Below are 17,103 nucleotides of genomic sequence, written 5' to 3'. Positions count from 1 at the left end.
GATGGAGGATGTGAGCGAGGTGTTGCTATCACATGTGCACAGTAGGGATGGAGGGCCTCAGAAAGGACAAACTACCCAGCCTATGCCCAGTCCTGCTCCTCTCTATGGATGGCTTCAATGGCTGTTTCCCTTCTTCAGCACACTTCTTCTTTGTTTATTTCCAAACAACAGCTTGAACCTTACACCGTGCTGTACTGTACATCAGAGAATTCCCACAGGAATGTGGGAACATTTATACTGGCAACCTTAAAATTCAAATTACATGTACCATAAATGTATATCATCCCCTGATGGAAGGGATCTTAATGTAAAAAAAAAAAAAAAAGGGGGAGGCACTGTGTGTTTAGGAATCTCATGGCATACAGAAAGATGATAATTTTATTTATTTGTTCCCTCAGTGTTTATAAAGCATGCCAAACACAGTGATTTCCAAAAGGCCCCGCTATGACATGTCTAGAAAAGCCAGGAATCCCACTCATCTCTACAACATCTTCTTGTCAGTAGTATGTTTATTCCAGGAAATGTGGGAGCACTCCATTTGGAGTTAACAACTACATTTGTCTTTTTCTGAAGTTTTTCCCTGAAGTTTTCTGTGTCTTCATGAAGCATGTGAGAGTTCATTTACCTTACTTCTCTTTCTTGACAATGTCTCCTTGTGGGTTAGTTTTGCCTGTTGCTGCACTGCTAGGGACTCCAATGAAGAACATATTTTTTTGCTTTTTCTGTCATCATTCTGTTGCTGTGTGTCTCTATATTTTCTCCCTTACAACCTCTGAACTCTGATATAAAGCCAGAGAACACAGAAGGATCATTAGGTACTTATGGTTTGGTTTATTTTGTTTTGTTTTTAAGAAACAGAAATTAGTGATATCCAAAAAGTGCACAGCTTCTCCCTTAGCTTCAAATCCTTTTAGCTGGTTTCTGCGGTTGAACCTGGCAGTCCTCATTCCATTGCCAAGCACTGCCTGCAGAAGACATTTTGCTTATATATGGCAACAATGACATATCATAAGTCACAAAATTAGCCAATACAGCTCAGTATGTATAAATCGAAAACTGAGCTTCATTACATTTGCATTAACACCTTTAGGATTCCAACAAAAAGACAGCAGTAGACATTTTCCTCCGTTATTTGAAATGGTGCACACTGAATCCCACACACTGCAAACAGGGAAAATGAGCATAGTAGGGAACATGTCCACGGGCAGGTGTGACTAACTGGAACAATTTCCTCTTAGAAGAGAGAAATCAGCAGTGAAGAGGGCAGGCATCCTGGGAGGAAAGCTGAGGCATCCCAAACAAAAGCATCCTCAGGAGAGTGTTGTGCAAGGAATGTCCAATAGAAATAATTAACAAGAATATTCGTAAAAGTAGTGCATAGGAACCATAGTGTGGAGGACTGTTTCCTTCAGCAGTTAAACCCCAGTCATTAATTAGAGAATAGAGAAAAGCAAGTTTACTCCACTTTTCAAGAATGTGAAACTGGAGTTAGTCAGGGTCACTCGCTTCCCCTGGCAGCAAGTCTTGCACAAAGACTGTCATACAGCTTGCTTTCAAAGGGCCAGGCTCACTTTCAGTCGTGCTTTCACTACTAGGAGATAAAATCACAGACTCATTAATGTTCATCTATCTTAGATTTACTTAACAGAAGTAGATTAGAAGAAAGAAACTTCTTCCACAAAAGCTTAATTTTCAAATAGGGCAATATCAAAAACAGAACAGTAAACAGTCAGTCAAAACACGTAGCAACTTCTAAACATGTGGATCACAAACTATTCAGTGCTATATCCTGAAAGTCTGGACCTATGAATCTATTTTTAGGAATGTTTTCTCTGTTATAATTTAATAAATCACTCCCTCTTGCTGTTGCCAGAATAATCTTTTAAAACAACGAGTTCATTTAATTCACCTGGAATGAGGAGATATTTAAACAATATTTGTGCAAAAGCTTGCCAAACTGATTATTGTTAATTATTGGTAGACACTGTGCTGGGATAACTCTTTGGTCTACACAGATGTCAGCATAAAAATATCTGATTTTTAGATATATTAAGAAAAAGAAGCTTCTGGGATGATGTTCATTGAACATTCACTAAAAGAGGAAGAAGCTTAGTGCTTTGTGAGGAAATGTTGTAATCCAGTCTGTGAAAAAAATACCCTTTTAAAATATTCTGATGTTTCCTGAACTTTATTACTTGAAAATATACTATCACAATGATTAAGCTGCAAAGGCATTTAGCCTGCATCTAGTAAGGCTTTATTGATACAGCAGAGCATGCTATACAGCAAAGAATATTTGAAAATAGTGTGTCTTAAAGAAGGTGTCAGGAACTGGTTAGTCATAACTTGCTAATACGAGCAGTTTTAAAGCAAATGGATATTAGAGAAGTGACCAGGAACCAAATAAGTAAGTTACCCTTTTTTGTCCTTGACCTTTGACTCACTTGGATCAAAATTTGAAAAAGATTGCAGCTGCTAAGTATATTACCACGAGATGTAGGTAGTGGCTTTTAGTCAGACTGTAAAAATAACCGCCCCCCAGCACCAATACAACTTAACTTTTTCTTCTGGCAAAAAGATAAAGAGGGAACTGACGTCTCTTGGAATATATAAAACACTCCCTTGGAGTTTAGAGGCTGTGAGCTTGGTGGGGAGATTTAGCTGCTTGTCTTCTCGTAACTTGATGCAAGTCATGTGTTAAGTCCTTGTCCCTTCAGCTGCAAAGTCAGTTGCCCTTATTCAAGGTGAGTCATACGATACAATGTTTAAAATCAGAGGGTTTTTCTCAGAAATACTTTTAAAATCAGTTGGTGGAAAGCTCTTGAAACTCTTTATTTGTGATATAAAGTGGTAGGATTTAGCAAAGCTGTTTGCAAAACACAGCGAAACTTTACATGTATTAGTGACATGCTTTATTACTATGTTAGCAATGGTATTTTATGTTCAGTATTGCAGGCTTTCCCAATTGCATTCTGTCTTTTGATATCTAATATTCTTGAAACTACAGTTCTGGAGTCATGTGAATTTATAAGAAATGCTTCTTTTCAATGTGATATTTGTAGCATTTAATATTGCAGATAAACCCCTCAAAATTACAATTTCAAAGGATGACAAAGATAAAAAAAAACAAAAACAAACAAACCAGAAATAGCCTCTTCCCTGCAGAAGTATCTTTTAATGGTTTCAGTATTTTTAATCTCACCATCTGACCTTGGAGAAACTGGAATTATGTTTAAAGAAACACCATGCTTTTGGGTGGAAACTCTTAATAGAATTTTGAAAAACCATTTTAATTTTCACTATACACACTGCTGCTTTCCCATGCAGCTGCTCTTATTTGGGGCGCTAAACAATTCTGTCAGAACTGAAGTAGTGCCATGCCAAGGAATGTTTAAATATTACTATTAGAACTGGCGAAATCTTTAAGAAAATACAGATAATCTTTCATTTTTTAAGGGTTTGATTTAAACTGGCATGCACAGAAGTTTAAGTTAAGTTAGGAAGGAAAAGTTTAATAATATTTTGCATCTTTTCTCCTATTCAGTTGCTTATAAATTGCCTTTTCAGAGTCCAAATGGACCATTTCCATCATCAGCATTCTATTAAGGACATTTGAAACAATATTAAAAAATACATACTCAACACTCTAGAATGAGGTGAATATTTTTACCAATTCTGTAGTCAAATCTAAGTTTAAAAGATAGTACAGTTTCATAGACAATATCTAATTTTGTTATGGTACTTTCTATTCTGCATAAGGTAAATATTTTTTTTCCTGAATGTGAATTCCCGGACACAACTGCGTTCTTACTGGAAATTTCTACTTTAGTCTTCATATTTTAGCTTCAGTTCTGATAGATGAGAACAGCTTGGTGACCTTTATGTGAAATTTAGTGTCATGTTGTGAGTGCTCTTCATTGCAGTTGTGTAATGGATAATTTGAATTGCATAAATTGAGATATGTCTAGACTGCAATTGCATTGTGTTTGGTAGGAGAAGGGTGAGTACTTTACAGTTTGCAAAAGCTCAGTATGGACACAATTTATTAGCAGCCAGTTGCTTTCCAGTTGTTTATTGTTAGTGCTCATGAGAAATACTTAGTCTGCCTAACAGAAAAAGAAATCCCTTGGAACAGCTTGTAGAAACTTGGATGGAAATGTATTTTGGTGTAAGTTGTATTTCTGTTGAATTTGAAAAGCTTCAGAATGTAAACCAAGAAAAAAATGTCTGACAGTAAAAGCCTTTTTTAAACACTCATGGAAGAGATAATTTCCATTTTAAAATTTAAAATATGTCTTTACACGCTGTAAAAAAAATCTACTGGAATAGATAGGGTTGGAGGGAATAATCAACTTGAAATACATACTTTTCACAATTTGATTTCATTGAGAATTTCTGCTTCTTAGATTTGCTACACTGTGTAACAGCAATAAGGTTTTAAAATCCTTACACCACTTATCCAATGAGTTGCACAGCCATATCACAGTATTGCAGTGCTATTTCTGCCAGACTAAAGATCCTGATCTGAACTTATCTACAAAGATATGAGAGTTTGCCCTAGTGACGTTAATGTGAAAGTTCTTCAGGTCAAATGAATTTCTAACTCCAGTTAGCTTTGAAATTTGATCTTAGCCACATTATGCATCCATCCACTCTGTCAAAGAGCCTTTAATAACCTTGTGTTTTTATAATTCAGTCAAGTTGTCTATCAGTTATCTTTGTGAAAAGTGCAAAAAGTTGCAGGAAAAGTTTGGGGAAATGGATTTTTTTCTTAATGTTACCCCTTTGATGAGTTTCTATTTCTGCTCTGTGCAAAGGCACAGAGTAACAGAACTGGTAGAGAGGAAAGCGACTAAGTAAACCTGCAGTTCAAATAAGTTGTACTTCCTCCAGCACAAAAACCAGGTCTACAGCTGTAAATGGACTTCTCAGTCCCTCATGAAATAAAGTCAAAAACTTTAGCCAAATCTGGTTTCTTCCTGGGTGCCTTGTGTGTGCAGGTAAAGCAATCAAAGGGTGAAGTTCTGATGTGGGAACCACAAAGAATGACCTGGTGGCAGGTGGGTGGATGGGATGACTTTTATAGGAAGGATATTTTTCTGAGATCATAAGTAGCCTTTTGGTCGTTCTGCTCACAAGTATCCAAGAGGAAATTATTAAATTTGTGCCAAATGAGTGCAAATGTACAGAAATAGTCATTGTCAATGGCAAGGGAACCATAAACTGCTGCTAGTGCAAGAGCAGGCAAAATGTGAGTTTCCAATGCAGGTAAAAGGATCAGTCTAGACTCAGGTACGGACACAATATGATTGTGAGTTTGGGAGGATGTGGGAGGACACATCATTAGGCTGCTGACCGTGGTACCTCATATATCAGTGCAGGCTGCATGTGTTCTTTTTTTTAATAAAAGGACCTCATAACTGCGTTTATGAAAACATCTATTCCTACATCTGATATACTATTTAGAAACCCATGAAGATTTTTTTGACCCTTTAATCCTCATGAGCAAACTGGGAATTCAAGTTGAGTTGTTCTTTCACTCCATCCTTCTCTTTTCCTTTGCTCTCTGTGTTTGGCCTTGAATGCGTGATTGACTCTGTAACTAATACCTGCCTTAAAATTGATTTAGAGATGATCACAACATGTTAACGAACAGAAATTGGTCAGAACAAAAAGAATGTGGACAATGGCATCCAAAACACAAAACAGTAGATCTTCTGTTAGTTGAGGGTCTAAAGCAAATAAACATGCAAAATCAGTGGATGTGATTAATTCCTGAGCAAGAATAAATTGCAAATTAGACAGCTCTTTGTCTTAGTTATTCACAAACAGTAACAAATAGAAAAATTATCACTGGGAGCTTATATTTTACCATATCTCAGCACTGGCATCATTCTGATTTTCTTTACAACAGTCTCACTAGGTGCCAGACCTTGACATATCAGCACATATCAGCAACTGTTTTCCAATGAGCAACTGCAGACATATTATTTTTTTTCTGAGACTGAATGATCTTGAAGTATCAGGTATTACATCTTTCAAAAATCAAAATCTAGAATCTCTTCAAGAGGTCTGCCTTTCTGTAAGGCAACTGGAATTGATGAAACTAGGTGATGGTAAGAATGCAACTCTAAAAAGAAAATCCAGTCATACCTTTGACTTGAGGTTGTGAAACAAAGTTTTATCCTTTCAGGAGCAGATTGTGTACTGACAAAGATCTGGAAAGGCAGGCTTCTTGTAGATGCCTTCTATTATGGGCTGCCATTCCACACCAAGGTGCTGATGGACCTTGAGGACTTCCTTACTCGTGTAATGCAGAAACAGCCTGGGTAGCTCACACTAAAACTCCTGGGTTTGCCTGAAGTGGGAGCCATGGGCATTGCAGACTGTAAAAAAAGCACAGGGCTAGAGTGTTCTCCTTTGGCACAGAGATTTTAGAGAAGGTGCGTGCCTCAGGAAGTGTCAGCTGAACAATAATTATGTCAGTTTGCTCTAATGCAACAGAGAAAAAAAAAAAAAAAGATAATGATATGTCACAAACAACTAGCTTGCCAAAAGTACACACAACTGTTTGGTTTTTTTTTTTTTTTTTCTTTCTTTGCATTTTGGCACTGGCTGCCACTGGCTGGCTAGTTTTGGCATGTCATCTTCCTACCTGCTTGACCTCATGCACTTTGCACTTTGAGCTTTGGAATGTGATTTTTTGTTCACTCTCTCCTTATATTAACAGCTTCTCTCAGGAAGATCAGTGAGTCTGTTGGGACCAAGAAGGGAGAAAAAAGCATCAGGCCTTGCAGCAAGTATACTTTTACCCTGCCTGCCTGCACCCTGACAAAGGAGAGGAATGGGCTGTAACATAAACTGTGGGCTTCTCACTGGGGCCATCATCGGTGCTGTGCTGGCTATCCTTGGAGGAGTTCTGATACCAGTTGGAGATAATCTTATAGGCAAAGCAATAGAAAAGGTACTACTTTTAAACTTTTTAAAGTCAATATGGTTGGTGGTTATTGAATATTCATTATTTGTAAGTCTTGTGCTCTGTTTCTGCTTTTTCCCTTTTTGTTTTCTTCATTAAACCTAGGTTTTGTAAGATATGCAATGGAAAATTTCCTGGGAATAGATGCTGCAGCAATATTTTTTAAACATATTATTTCCATGTTTACTTGCTTCCTTTCTTTCATGCTCCACATGACAAGCAAAAATTTTGTTTTCAAGTTGTGTTTTCAGTAATGTCATTTAGAAGTAAACATTTTGTATTTTTATTTTAATTATGATTGTTTCTATTTTATTTATTTTTTACCCATGATGGCCCACTTATTTATTTTTCTGCATTCTTTTCTTATTTTGGTGCCCACTCCATGCACTTATATGTATGTACTGCAAATAAACTAGACAAACTTCTGATGCAGAATCTAAATCTACACTTAGATGCACTCAGCTCACATTCTGTGAATATACAATCCAAGTCAATATGCCTCACAAGACTGCAGGATCTGATCATATGCATCTCCTTATTGAAGGAGTGAGAAGAGTAACTGAAGTGTAGTGGACTTAGCAGTCACAATTTTTTTCTGTTTTTTTTTTTTTTTTTTTTTTTTTTAGATTTTTTTGTCTTTAAAATCTAATTGTGTCTTTAAAGAGAAATGAAAAGTCAATTTGTTAAATATTCAGGGAAAACAGTGTATAGCTGAGGATCTAAATCACAGAGTAATTTAGAGTGAAAGACCATGGAAGCCCTGGGGTGTCCACCATGGAGACATGGAGTCTCCCTGGGGTCACTGCAGCCAAGGCGGGCTCTCCTACAGTTAAAAATCCAGAAACCTTAAGGTCTTTGGCTGATGATTAGTCCTCCAAATAATCTGCTGTGGCACTGAAGACTGTGGAGATCTTGGAGACATGTATTCAAAGACTGTTCTGGAAGCCTGCCCTTAACTCAATGGCTGTTGAAGTTAGTTGAGGAGGTGGATGCCTGAAATTTCAGGAAATGTAGCCTTGCCTAGATTCTAGCATCACTTTTTTAAAAAAATGAAAAAAATGGTTTCTACATACCATTTTAATTTTGTTAGCAAACTCAGTGAAAACCTAACTGTAGAGGAATTTTCCAATTCTTGTATTTTTCATGAAATTTTCAGATTTATGGAGAAAAAAGAAATAATTCTTCACTAGATAATGTCACACTTACCTTGCAACATTTTACAAAAAAGTCATACTCCATATTTGCAAATAATTTTAATTGTTTGACATATTGAAGAAAAGGCAGGTTTTCTAAAAAGCACATAATTTTATAAATGTGTATCTCCTTATATTAAATATTTACTTTGAGTTATTACAGAGTGTTGTCTTATGCCATTAAGTATTTTCAAAGCAAATTACACATATTAGCAATGTTATGTGTTCATGTTTACTTATAATGAACCAGTTATACAGCATGGTTTGCAAATGTCTACATATTAAATTATACCTGCATGAGTTCTTAGTGGTAAAATATTAGACAGAGTAATTTTTTCCTCAACCTCTTTATAATTTTCTGGATTGTGATCATGTTTCAGATGCTTGTAGCTATTTTAGGGCAGCTTGACTGATGTATATAGAAAGGAATATTTCCATACCACTATTCATATAAAACATAAAAAAATAAATTTTTAGAGGTCTTATATATTTAAGTAAATGGATACTTCCTTTCTTAAGCACAAATCATACTAGATTTTTTTCTATTTAGCATTCTGACTATCCGGTGAGACCATGAGACTCTTAAACCAATTTCTTTTCAGAAAAGATATGCCAAGGTACAACATCTGAAATATGTGATCATTTCAGCAGGTGCTCAAAAGTGATTTGAATCTAACTAATTGTGATTTACTTGTGTCGATGGCTATTAAGAAAAACAAATATTTGTTAAACACTGCGGTTATATTTAAGATAAATATAGAGCTGGCTGGAAAGCAAAGAGGTCTGCTGAGCAGACCATGCTAAAAGTACATTTTTTCTGAAATCTTTCAACTTTTGGAAATGTCATTTTTCAAGGAAATGTTTGGTAAAAACAGATCAGTTTCAATGACAATTTTATTTGGAATTTCTTAAGCATAGAGACTCTAGGACAGGAAAAAACTAATGAACAAGATGTTTTCTCAGATACGGCCTGTAAGAATTTATATTTCCATTTGGATTCATATAAGGCAAAGCCAGAACTTAAGTCCCTCACCCGCTGTGTGAAAAAAAATTTCAAAATGTAATATTTTTGATGAAAGGGAAAAACTGTTTCAGATACTACCAGTATAAGTAAAATCATGTCTTAAATTCTGCGTGGTCCTTGAAAAAAGACCCCTAGGTGTTCCTCTGCATATTTTATCTTGGAGTAAATCCCAGTTCTTTGCACAAGTTGACAGAAACACAGTAAAACCAAACATATTTCTAGGGGAAAGGAATGTTGCTGTAAACTGTTATTGCTGGATTAGAGAAATGGATGGTTTATTTTTCTCCTGAACGAATAGCTTTAGGACACTTCACACTATAACAACTCAAAATATCTTAAATTAACTTGTTATCAAGGTCTGGTCAAACCGCACTATCATCAGTTTGTTCTGAAGCAAGTCCAGCTGAACTTTTAGAATCTCCCAATAAATAGGGACAACTTTAATTAAAAAATCAATGTGATCAATAGTTCTTACCATTTTGACAGCAGCTGAAGCCTGAGCATGCTTCCCTTAAGCACACATCTTGGCAGCTGACCAAACCCTATCAGACCCATTTCTCCTTTATTGCAGTCATTGAGAGATTAGCCTGAGTAAACATTTTGCTGAAAGGCTGCATACTCTTGTTGCAGCAAAGAGAAATCATCTGCATGTGTACAGACAATCTCAGGTGCCCTTAGAAGTTTGATAGAGACTGTCAGGGTATTGGCTGTTATTTCCTAGCAGGCAGGTGCTGTTCTCCATCCATGAACAGTCCATGGGTGGATAACTCAAAGTCCACATAACATGGAACATCAAGATGTCACCTCTTCACATCTTCTTGTTTATTAACAGACATCTGTGCTTCAACACAAAACACATTGCTATGTTTTCTAACCTCAGACTGCCTCACAAGTTTTTTTTTGGATAAATTATTTCCACTCCTGCCTCCAGTAGGGTGGCAGGGTTTTAAAGAATTGCAGCATTATATGTATATTCTGAATCCTTTTAGAGGCCTTTTAAAAGAAACTGTCACTGGAAGAGCACAGTCAAAATGACACCACCAGCACCAGCATCTTGGCAGGGATCCACTGAACAAGAGTAGTGCTAAGCTATTTTAGCTCTGATACTATTCAGGGAAAGGAGACTTCCCCCTTAAAAGTTGCCTGTGGTTTCAGTACTGAAGGGCAAAAATCCTAGTTTTCCCAAACAATGAATCTATCCACAGGGAATAAATGCCTTTCCATGAAGGTCTTAAGGGTTTAGAAAACTGCCCTTGGTACAGTTAGGATTGAAGCATGAAAGTTTCAGAGTTCTTTACAAAAAACATTTTGTTTGAGGCTATCAAAATCTACCTTTTTAACTGACTCCACACATTTCAGTTGCACGTTATCATGTCTATCATCATTGTTATTAGACATTGCCATATCTAACATTAAAAAAATCTAGTACTAAAAAAATCAAAAGGAAAGGTGAATTCAGAACAACAAATCAGAAAGCTTGCAGCCAATATTGTTGAAAGGAGATATTTTGACATTGCTCAATTACCACCTTTTGCCTTTCCCTCTTTTAAAACAATATTATTTATTTAGGAAAAAATCCCATCATTTCAGTTATGATAAAACATTTTGGTTGGGTTTTTTTCCCAGCTAATCAGCCTTTTTCCTCAGCTATATCTAGCCCTCAAAGCCCTTGGTAACTGATTAATTTGCCATAAAAATCTTTATCACCACTTCTCTAGGAGAGTTTGCTTTCTACCTTAGGTAGGAGCTTAACAGAAGTCACATAATATTACTTAATATGTTGAATTCCTGATAAATTGATAATGCAGAATGGTGTATGATATGTCACAATACCTTAGTGCTGCACTCTTTCTATAGAGTTCTCAAAGTTAGCCTCTCCTATTTTTAGAAATAAAGCTATGAAGTTTAGGTATTATTATGTTTAGCCTTCTGTCTCTCTACATACCTGTTATCTATGATAGTCCAGTTTGTGTCTCCTCAGCTACTGGAGGCATACAAAACAATTCTAATTTAAAATTGTTTGTGACATTCATATGACACTTCTTCTAAACTAATGAAGCTAAAGTAACTGCTGGCTCTCAGCAGAACATGAGTGATCCAATCACACGTATTCCAGCATTATCAATGATAAACTTAATCAGCTTCCATAATTTTTTATGATCAGGGACTGAAAAAGGACTGGAAGTTTTGATCCAACAAAGCCTGCCAAGAAAAAACTGATAATAAGCTAATAATCATCACTCAAGAAGTAATAAATGGCTATTTGTACTTTCAGCTGCAAAATGGAAGAAGATTATTTGCTTTCCTGGAACTTAACTTACTCAGTTTTACAGAATTGTATTGTTTGTTTCCTCCAGTTTTATGTATGCAGACCAACACATAAAACACATAGATGTAAACTCCCAGAAAATGGTATCTTTTGTCTATCTGGCCAGATTCTTTGTCAAGAAAGCAACTGCATCTTACATTTTGTATTTCTTCATCAGTAATCATGATGGCTGAATTCAGTGTAAAACACCAAAGTACAGAAAGCTTCCATTGCTGACTGCTCAGCATTTCTTGAGTTTATGTATTGCCAGTTGACGCACCACAAGTGGGGGAAAAATTGTGTCAGAAACAAAAGAGGATAAAGACCCCATTGTTTTCACTCTCAGTCTTGCACATTTAGGTCACAAGATGAACTTGACTGTGTAGCAATTATATACTGTATAGCTACTTTTCCTAACAGTAATTAATTATTGCATAAGATACTAGAGCTCATGTATGTTGACTAGGGAGTTTCATAGTATCCATTGCAAATTAGTAGTTTCCCAAATTGCCCTACCTTTCGTAATATCACAAAGCATGGCGGTGTTACCAGGGGGATATAAAAGTGACCAGCCATAGAGAGGGGTAATATTTAGGGCTGGCCTCACCAGTGATCAGTCAGATAAAACCCAAGGGCTTGCTGGTGTGTGGATATTAGTTTTATTATATGAAGACATGAATAAGGACAGAGCTCTAGATTTTCTTCAGCTTTAAGCCACCATTGGCATTCTTGAAGTATGTGACAGGGAATCATACACACTTCCTTTGTGGGAGAAATGTTATTAACAATAGTGGCTGAATGCCACCAGATATAATGGTCTTGCTCCCTTCCTCCCCCTCCCTCTTTTGCCCTGCTGCTTCACTTATTTTAACTCTGTTATCTGATCCTTCCCCCTATACAGACCACTGAGCCAAGTGTCTCGCTCACTGGTAGAAAGGTAACCCAGCCGGGGGGGAGGGAAGGAGGCAATAAAAAGAACACACCCCCCAAAAAAACAAACAAACAAACAAAAAAAAAACAAACCAAAAAAAAAACCAAACCAAGGAAGAAGAAATAATCTTCCTCCAGTCTGGCAGGCAGGAACAGCTCCCTGAGGAATGAGAGCTGGCACATGGGAAGGGGGAAGCGTGTGTATCAGTGACCAAGGCGCTGCAGGTGCCAGCTTGCCCCTTTGGCTGCAGCACTGTCAGGTTGTATCAGCTGTCCCCTTGAAGCATCCCCTAAGAGTGTCCACGGTGGCATCAGCACAGAGAAAATGGTGGGCTGAAAATCCACGTAGTAACTCATTGTGACCTGGCTGTCCCATGTATTCAGTTTCCATGGTCCTCTTTGTACCAATGCCCAAAGTAATTTTTCTCTTTTGGCATTTCCTAAGGGTACAATATGCATATAGTAGTTATTCTTGCATGAAAAATAAAGGACAGCCACCCTCACCTCTTTAGCTGGACAGTGAATTTGTTCTAGATTGATAAAAGAGTACATAGTATAATGAAGTGCAGCAAGGAGCGGTACAGAAAGTACATGAAAAGGCTTGTGTCTCATAGCCTGCAGTCTACATGGAAAGTTGTCCTGGTTGTGCTAAAAAGTCCTGCATAAGTCTCAGCTTTTCCTGCAATACCAGAGAGAGGTTTAGCAGCAAAGATCCACTCTTTGGAAAAAAACAAGGTCATTTATAAGGAGAATGCTGTGAGGAAGCATGTTCCTTATATTCTTCCAGGTCAATCACAGAGACGTGGTCATTGCAGAATAACCAGTTTTCAAAGTGCCCAAAATGTCTAAAGCTGGAGGCAGGCTGCGGACTATTTCTGTGCCTCTCCAAGATGGGAGGAGAGATCCTATGGCTCAGGTACTCTGAGCAAACTGCAGTGGCAGAGTCAGCATATCATTCTGTGCTATCATAACCCTTAGCAAAGGGTTATAAGGGGAGGGAGGAATGGACAGATGTGAAAACTTCTTTTAAGAAGTAACTAACACTACTTTAAAATCTGTTGTCACAAGGTTGAAACTTCTCTGTTCATCTCTGTGCCTATTTGTTGTTGAATTCTAGAGAGATTAGTTTGTCCTCTTGGGCATATAGCTGCCAGCTTAACCACTTCTCTACCAGTTACACAGAGGTAGGAGGTCAAATCCTGGCATCTGTCCCCATCCCAGGACCCTGCTGCATACAGATCACAGGCAGACTGCGCAGAAGTTGCACCTTTCTTAATATCAGCCAGCTTCTCCCAGATCCTTTGAGCAATCCTCTGTGGAAACTGAAAAGGTGATTTCAAAATCATGTAAGCTTTTCTCTTTGCCAGGGACATGGTCTGCCCCATGCTAGATCACAGCTGTTGATAGGCTTTGGCCTCCTGAGGTTTGCAAAACAAGGCTGAAGAGAATTTTAACTGTCGGGTCTGAGTGCAAGCCCTCAAGATGATAACACATTTCCTACAGCAACTTTCCTTCCCCACTCACACAAATGCACATAAATTATAGCAGCTATTCAACCAGCAAGCCCTGTGCTTCACACCACAAGCAAGGCATTTGCAACGCCACCATACAAACAGGCTTTCCATAGACAAAACCCTGACTATGTTATGAGTTCTTCAAGATATGATATTAATTTCTAATTGCAGTGTTCTTAATCGGTAATTTGGTTTGTTGGGGTTTTTTTTTTGTTTTGTTTTGTTTTTTTTTTTTATGGTGCTTGCTAAGCAAACTCTAGAGGGCAGAAATTTAAGCTAGAAAGAAAATCTAGTAAACTGTAATTTAAAATGATTTTTCATGCTCTCTGGGGGGATTCCAGCCTTTTAATTCCTGAGACTCTGTGAGCTGTGCAAATTAATCAATTAATATTGCACCACGCTAATAAAAAAGCATTTCATATATTATAGCCAGGGTGCCTAGATTTTTTTTTTCTGTTGAGACTTTTTTTCTGAATTTTTACCAGTAAGGGAAAAAACTATATTATCCCGGGACTTTGGGAAAATCATGTACAAGGAGGCATGATGTAGACCAGGCAAAACAGGCATTCCCCTGAAAATACAGGAAACAAACCTTCAAACTCTCTTTCTCACTGTACGGTCCCAAGGACTGAATAGGCATTTATGATACTATAGTTGAGTGCCACAGACATAAAGCTGTTGCTTACTCTGGAGTGGTTCCTGATGTCCTGTCTTTTGCCATATTTTGCCCTTATTCCCTAGACCTGGGGAACTATCCTAACAAATGTTATCAAAGCTAGAGATATTTCTTAGAAAGTCTCAGGTTTTGTGACAAGAGTTTTCTGACAAAAAACAGTCCTGCAAGAACACTGTCTGCATTCTCTGCATGCAAAATTACTTTAGTGCCTGAGTAATGCTCCCAGATAATTCTTGTCTCTTCCCTTGGGCTATCTGCAAATGTGTGAAAAACAGTTTATGGATTCTAAAACTGCTGGGTATCATTCAGATATTTTCTTTTTCCAAATAATCAGTGGATTTGGCAAGTATTTGGGAACTAATGCATTGCCCGACCACAGCAGTAGGAAAGTTTTGCTGCTTGCTACAGTAGCGATTACATCAGCCTTGTGGTCACATTTTAGAGGGATTCACTTTTCCTCTCACTAAGCAGGAATGTCAGCATGCTTTCAAATGTTGGCCAAAAATGTGCACTGTATGCCTCATACGGATGATAAAATAGCTTTTTTTTCTGGTGTTTAGGAATCTTCTGCAACCATCTGGAAAGTAAATGCAGCTTGTCACTCAATTTTTGTGGTTAATTTTAGCTTTGGTTTTTGTCCTTTTAGGAAGCTGTCATTACAAATGGTACCATTGCTTTTCAAAATTGGCTTGTGCCAGGAAGTTCAGTTTACAGGCAATTTTGGATTTTCCATGTACAAAATTCTGCAGATGTGTTAGAGAAAGGAGCACGTCCAAAACTTGAACAAAGAGGACCTTACACATACAGGTAAGCAAAGCCCCTCTGAGTACATGGCATGTCATATCAGAGATCATGGTCAAAGTCAGAGAAAGTTCTACTGAGTTAAAATTTATTTCTGAAACTCCAGCATTGTATTTCAGTTAGACTTGACAAAAATGCCTAACTTGCAGCTACACACAGCAATCACAGATACTTTCTGTATTTGGTCTCATGTTGGGAAAGCATGTATATAAAAACAGGTAATTGGGTGTGGAGCTGTTTGCCTTTGTGAAAAGAGATTGCTTATTTGCAAGATGTTTGCCACAACAACACAGGCATGTTGCATTTGTTGCTGTTCAGTTTTTGCCAGCTTTTTGCATACAGAACAAATACGCCAGATGCCCTAAACCCAAGAGATTATTTTATCACCCATGTATCACTCAGATTTATTTTAATAATGTATTTTTTTTCTTTGCTCCTTTATGACTTATTTTTAATCTATAGCTTTTCCTTTTCAAATTTCCCCTTGAAAAGCATTCCTTTTTCTGAATGTACTAGCGAGGGTCTAGATGCAGCAGTCCATTCCCATTCAGGCCAGCTTTTAATCATCTGCTTAATTTTAAACGTGATGTTGACGTAGGCCTAGTTGGTGCTTCCTGATAAGCCCAATATCCAGCTATCTCTGGCACACTTGTTATGAAATTGATTTCCTAAAATGATAGGATATTTCTTTCTTGATATCTTTGAAGATGTATATTGTATTTGCAAGATGGTTTTACCATGCAGCATCTACAGTTGAAGTGCTTTGATGCTTAAAAATGTTACTTATTTCTCATTGGAAGTAGAGAACTCTTGGTCCATAGAGTACATGAGAAGATATAGGAAATGGAATCAGGAAACTAACTGGTTAAGAAATACTGCAGAAAGTGAATTTCCACCAAACAGAAATGTTTTACTCTGGTGGTGATGATGGTTGCTTGGTTTCTCAGGGACAAATCTCTGCCAGAAGCCTACATAAGACTATGTAAGAAATGATGGCCATAGCTCTTCTTACTGCTGCGGTCATGCTCACCTGGGATATTGGGTCTACCTGAATCACTGTGACACTGTCTCTCTCTCTCCCTCTGAATCTCCCTTTAAATGTTTAATTATTTATTATGACATATAACAACTGGTCTGGAAAATGCGGTTGTCCCCATGATTCTGCTAGGAAACCTTGTTTGAGGTCTTTTGTTTCCAGTCAGAAGTAACATTAATTAGGGGAAAAAAAAAAAAAAAAAAAAAAAAGATCTCCCAACTTTCGAGTAGGTGCTCTACACATTAAGCTATTAATGAAATGACATGCACACAAACCAGTCTTGCGAAGTCAAGATCCAGCTGTTTTTGGGGTAAGGCCCACCTGCACTGGCTACGTCTGCTCCGAACCTTTTTGTTCCCTTACACCCAGGCTGGAAGATCTGATGGATTACCCTGAAGGTCCCTTCTGTGGACCCACAGTGCAGACTAAGTCATATGATGCCTGCAGGATGGTGCCCCAACAAAGTGGTCAGCAAGAGGATGGGGACTTGAAGAGTTGCGCTAAAGATAGAACTGCATCAACTCAGAGATTCTATGTTAGTGATCTGCTGATGGGGCATGCTTAAGAGGCTTATGAGAATCTTAGTGGAGCTGAAAGATTGCTTATAAATCTCCACGTGTATGAAACGTTATCAAAGTGACTCCC

General features: G+C 37.6%; 1 protein-coding gene across 5 annotated transcripts in view; it reads left to right on the top strand.

Moving 5' to 3' along the window:
- Window positions 1-17,103, top strand: part of CD36 (CD36 molecule) — an 88,062-nt gene that overhangs the window by 55,807 nt on the left and 15,152 nt on the right. For 3 of the 5 annotated variants that reach the window (XM_040595694.1, XM_040595693.1, XM_040595692.1), the window contains exons 2-3: window positions 6,731-6,964; window positions 15,268-15,428. In XM_040595694.1, coding sequence (XP_040451628.1) covers window positions 6,845-6,964; window positions 15,268-15,428 — 281 coding nt within the window. In that variant the 5' untranslated portion in view covers window positions 6,731-6,844. Of the gene's footprint in view, window positions 1-2,588; window positions 2,745-6,730; window positions 6,965-15,267; window positions 15,429-17,103 lie in introns of those variants that run through there. The other 2 variants (XM_040595696.1, XM_040595691.1) reach the window with 2 other exon arrangements.

This window comes from Falco naumanni, chromosome 5 (genome assembly GCF_017639655.2).
Source record: "Falco naumanni isolate bFalNau1 chromosome 5, bFalNau1.pat, whole genome shotgun sequence".
NCBI classification, from domain to species: domain Eukaryota; kingdom Metazoa; phylum Chordata; class Aves; order Falconiformes; family Falconidae; genus Falco; species Falco naumanni.
This window is presented reverse-complemented; position numbering and strand designations above follow the sequence as displayed.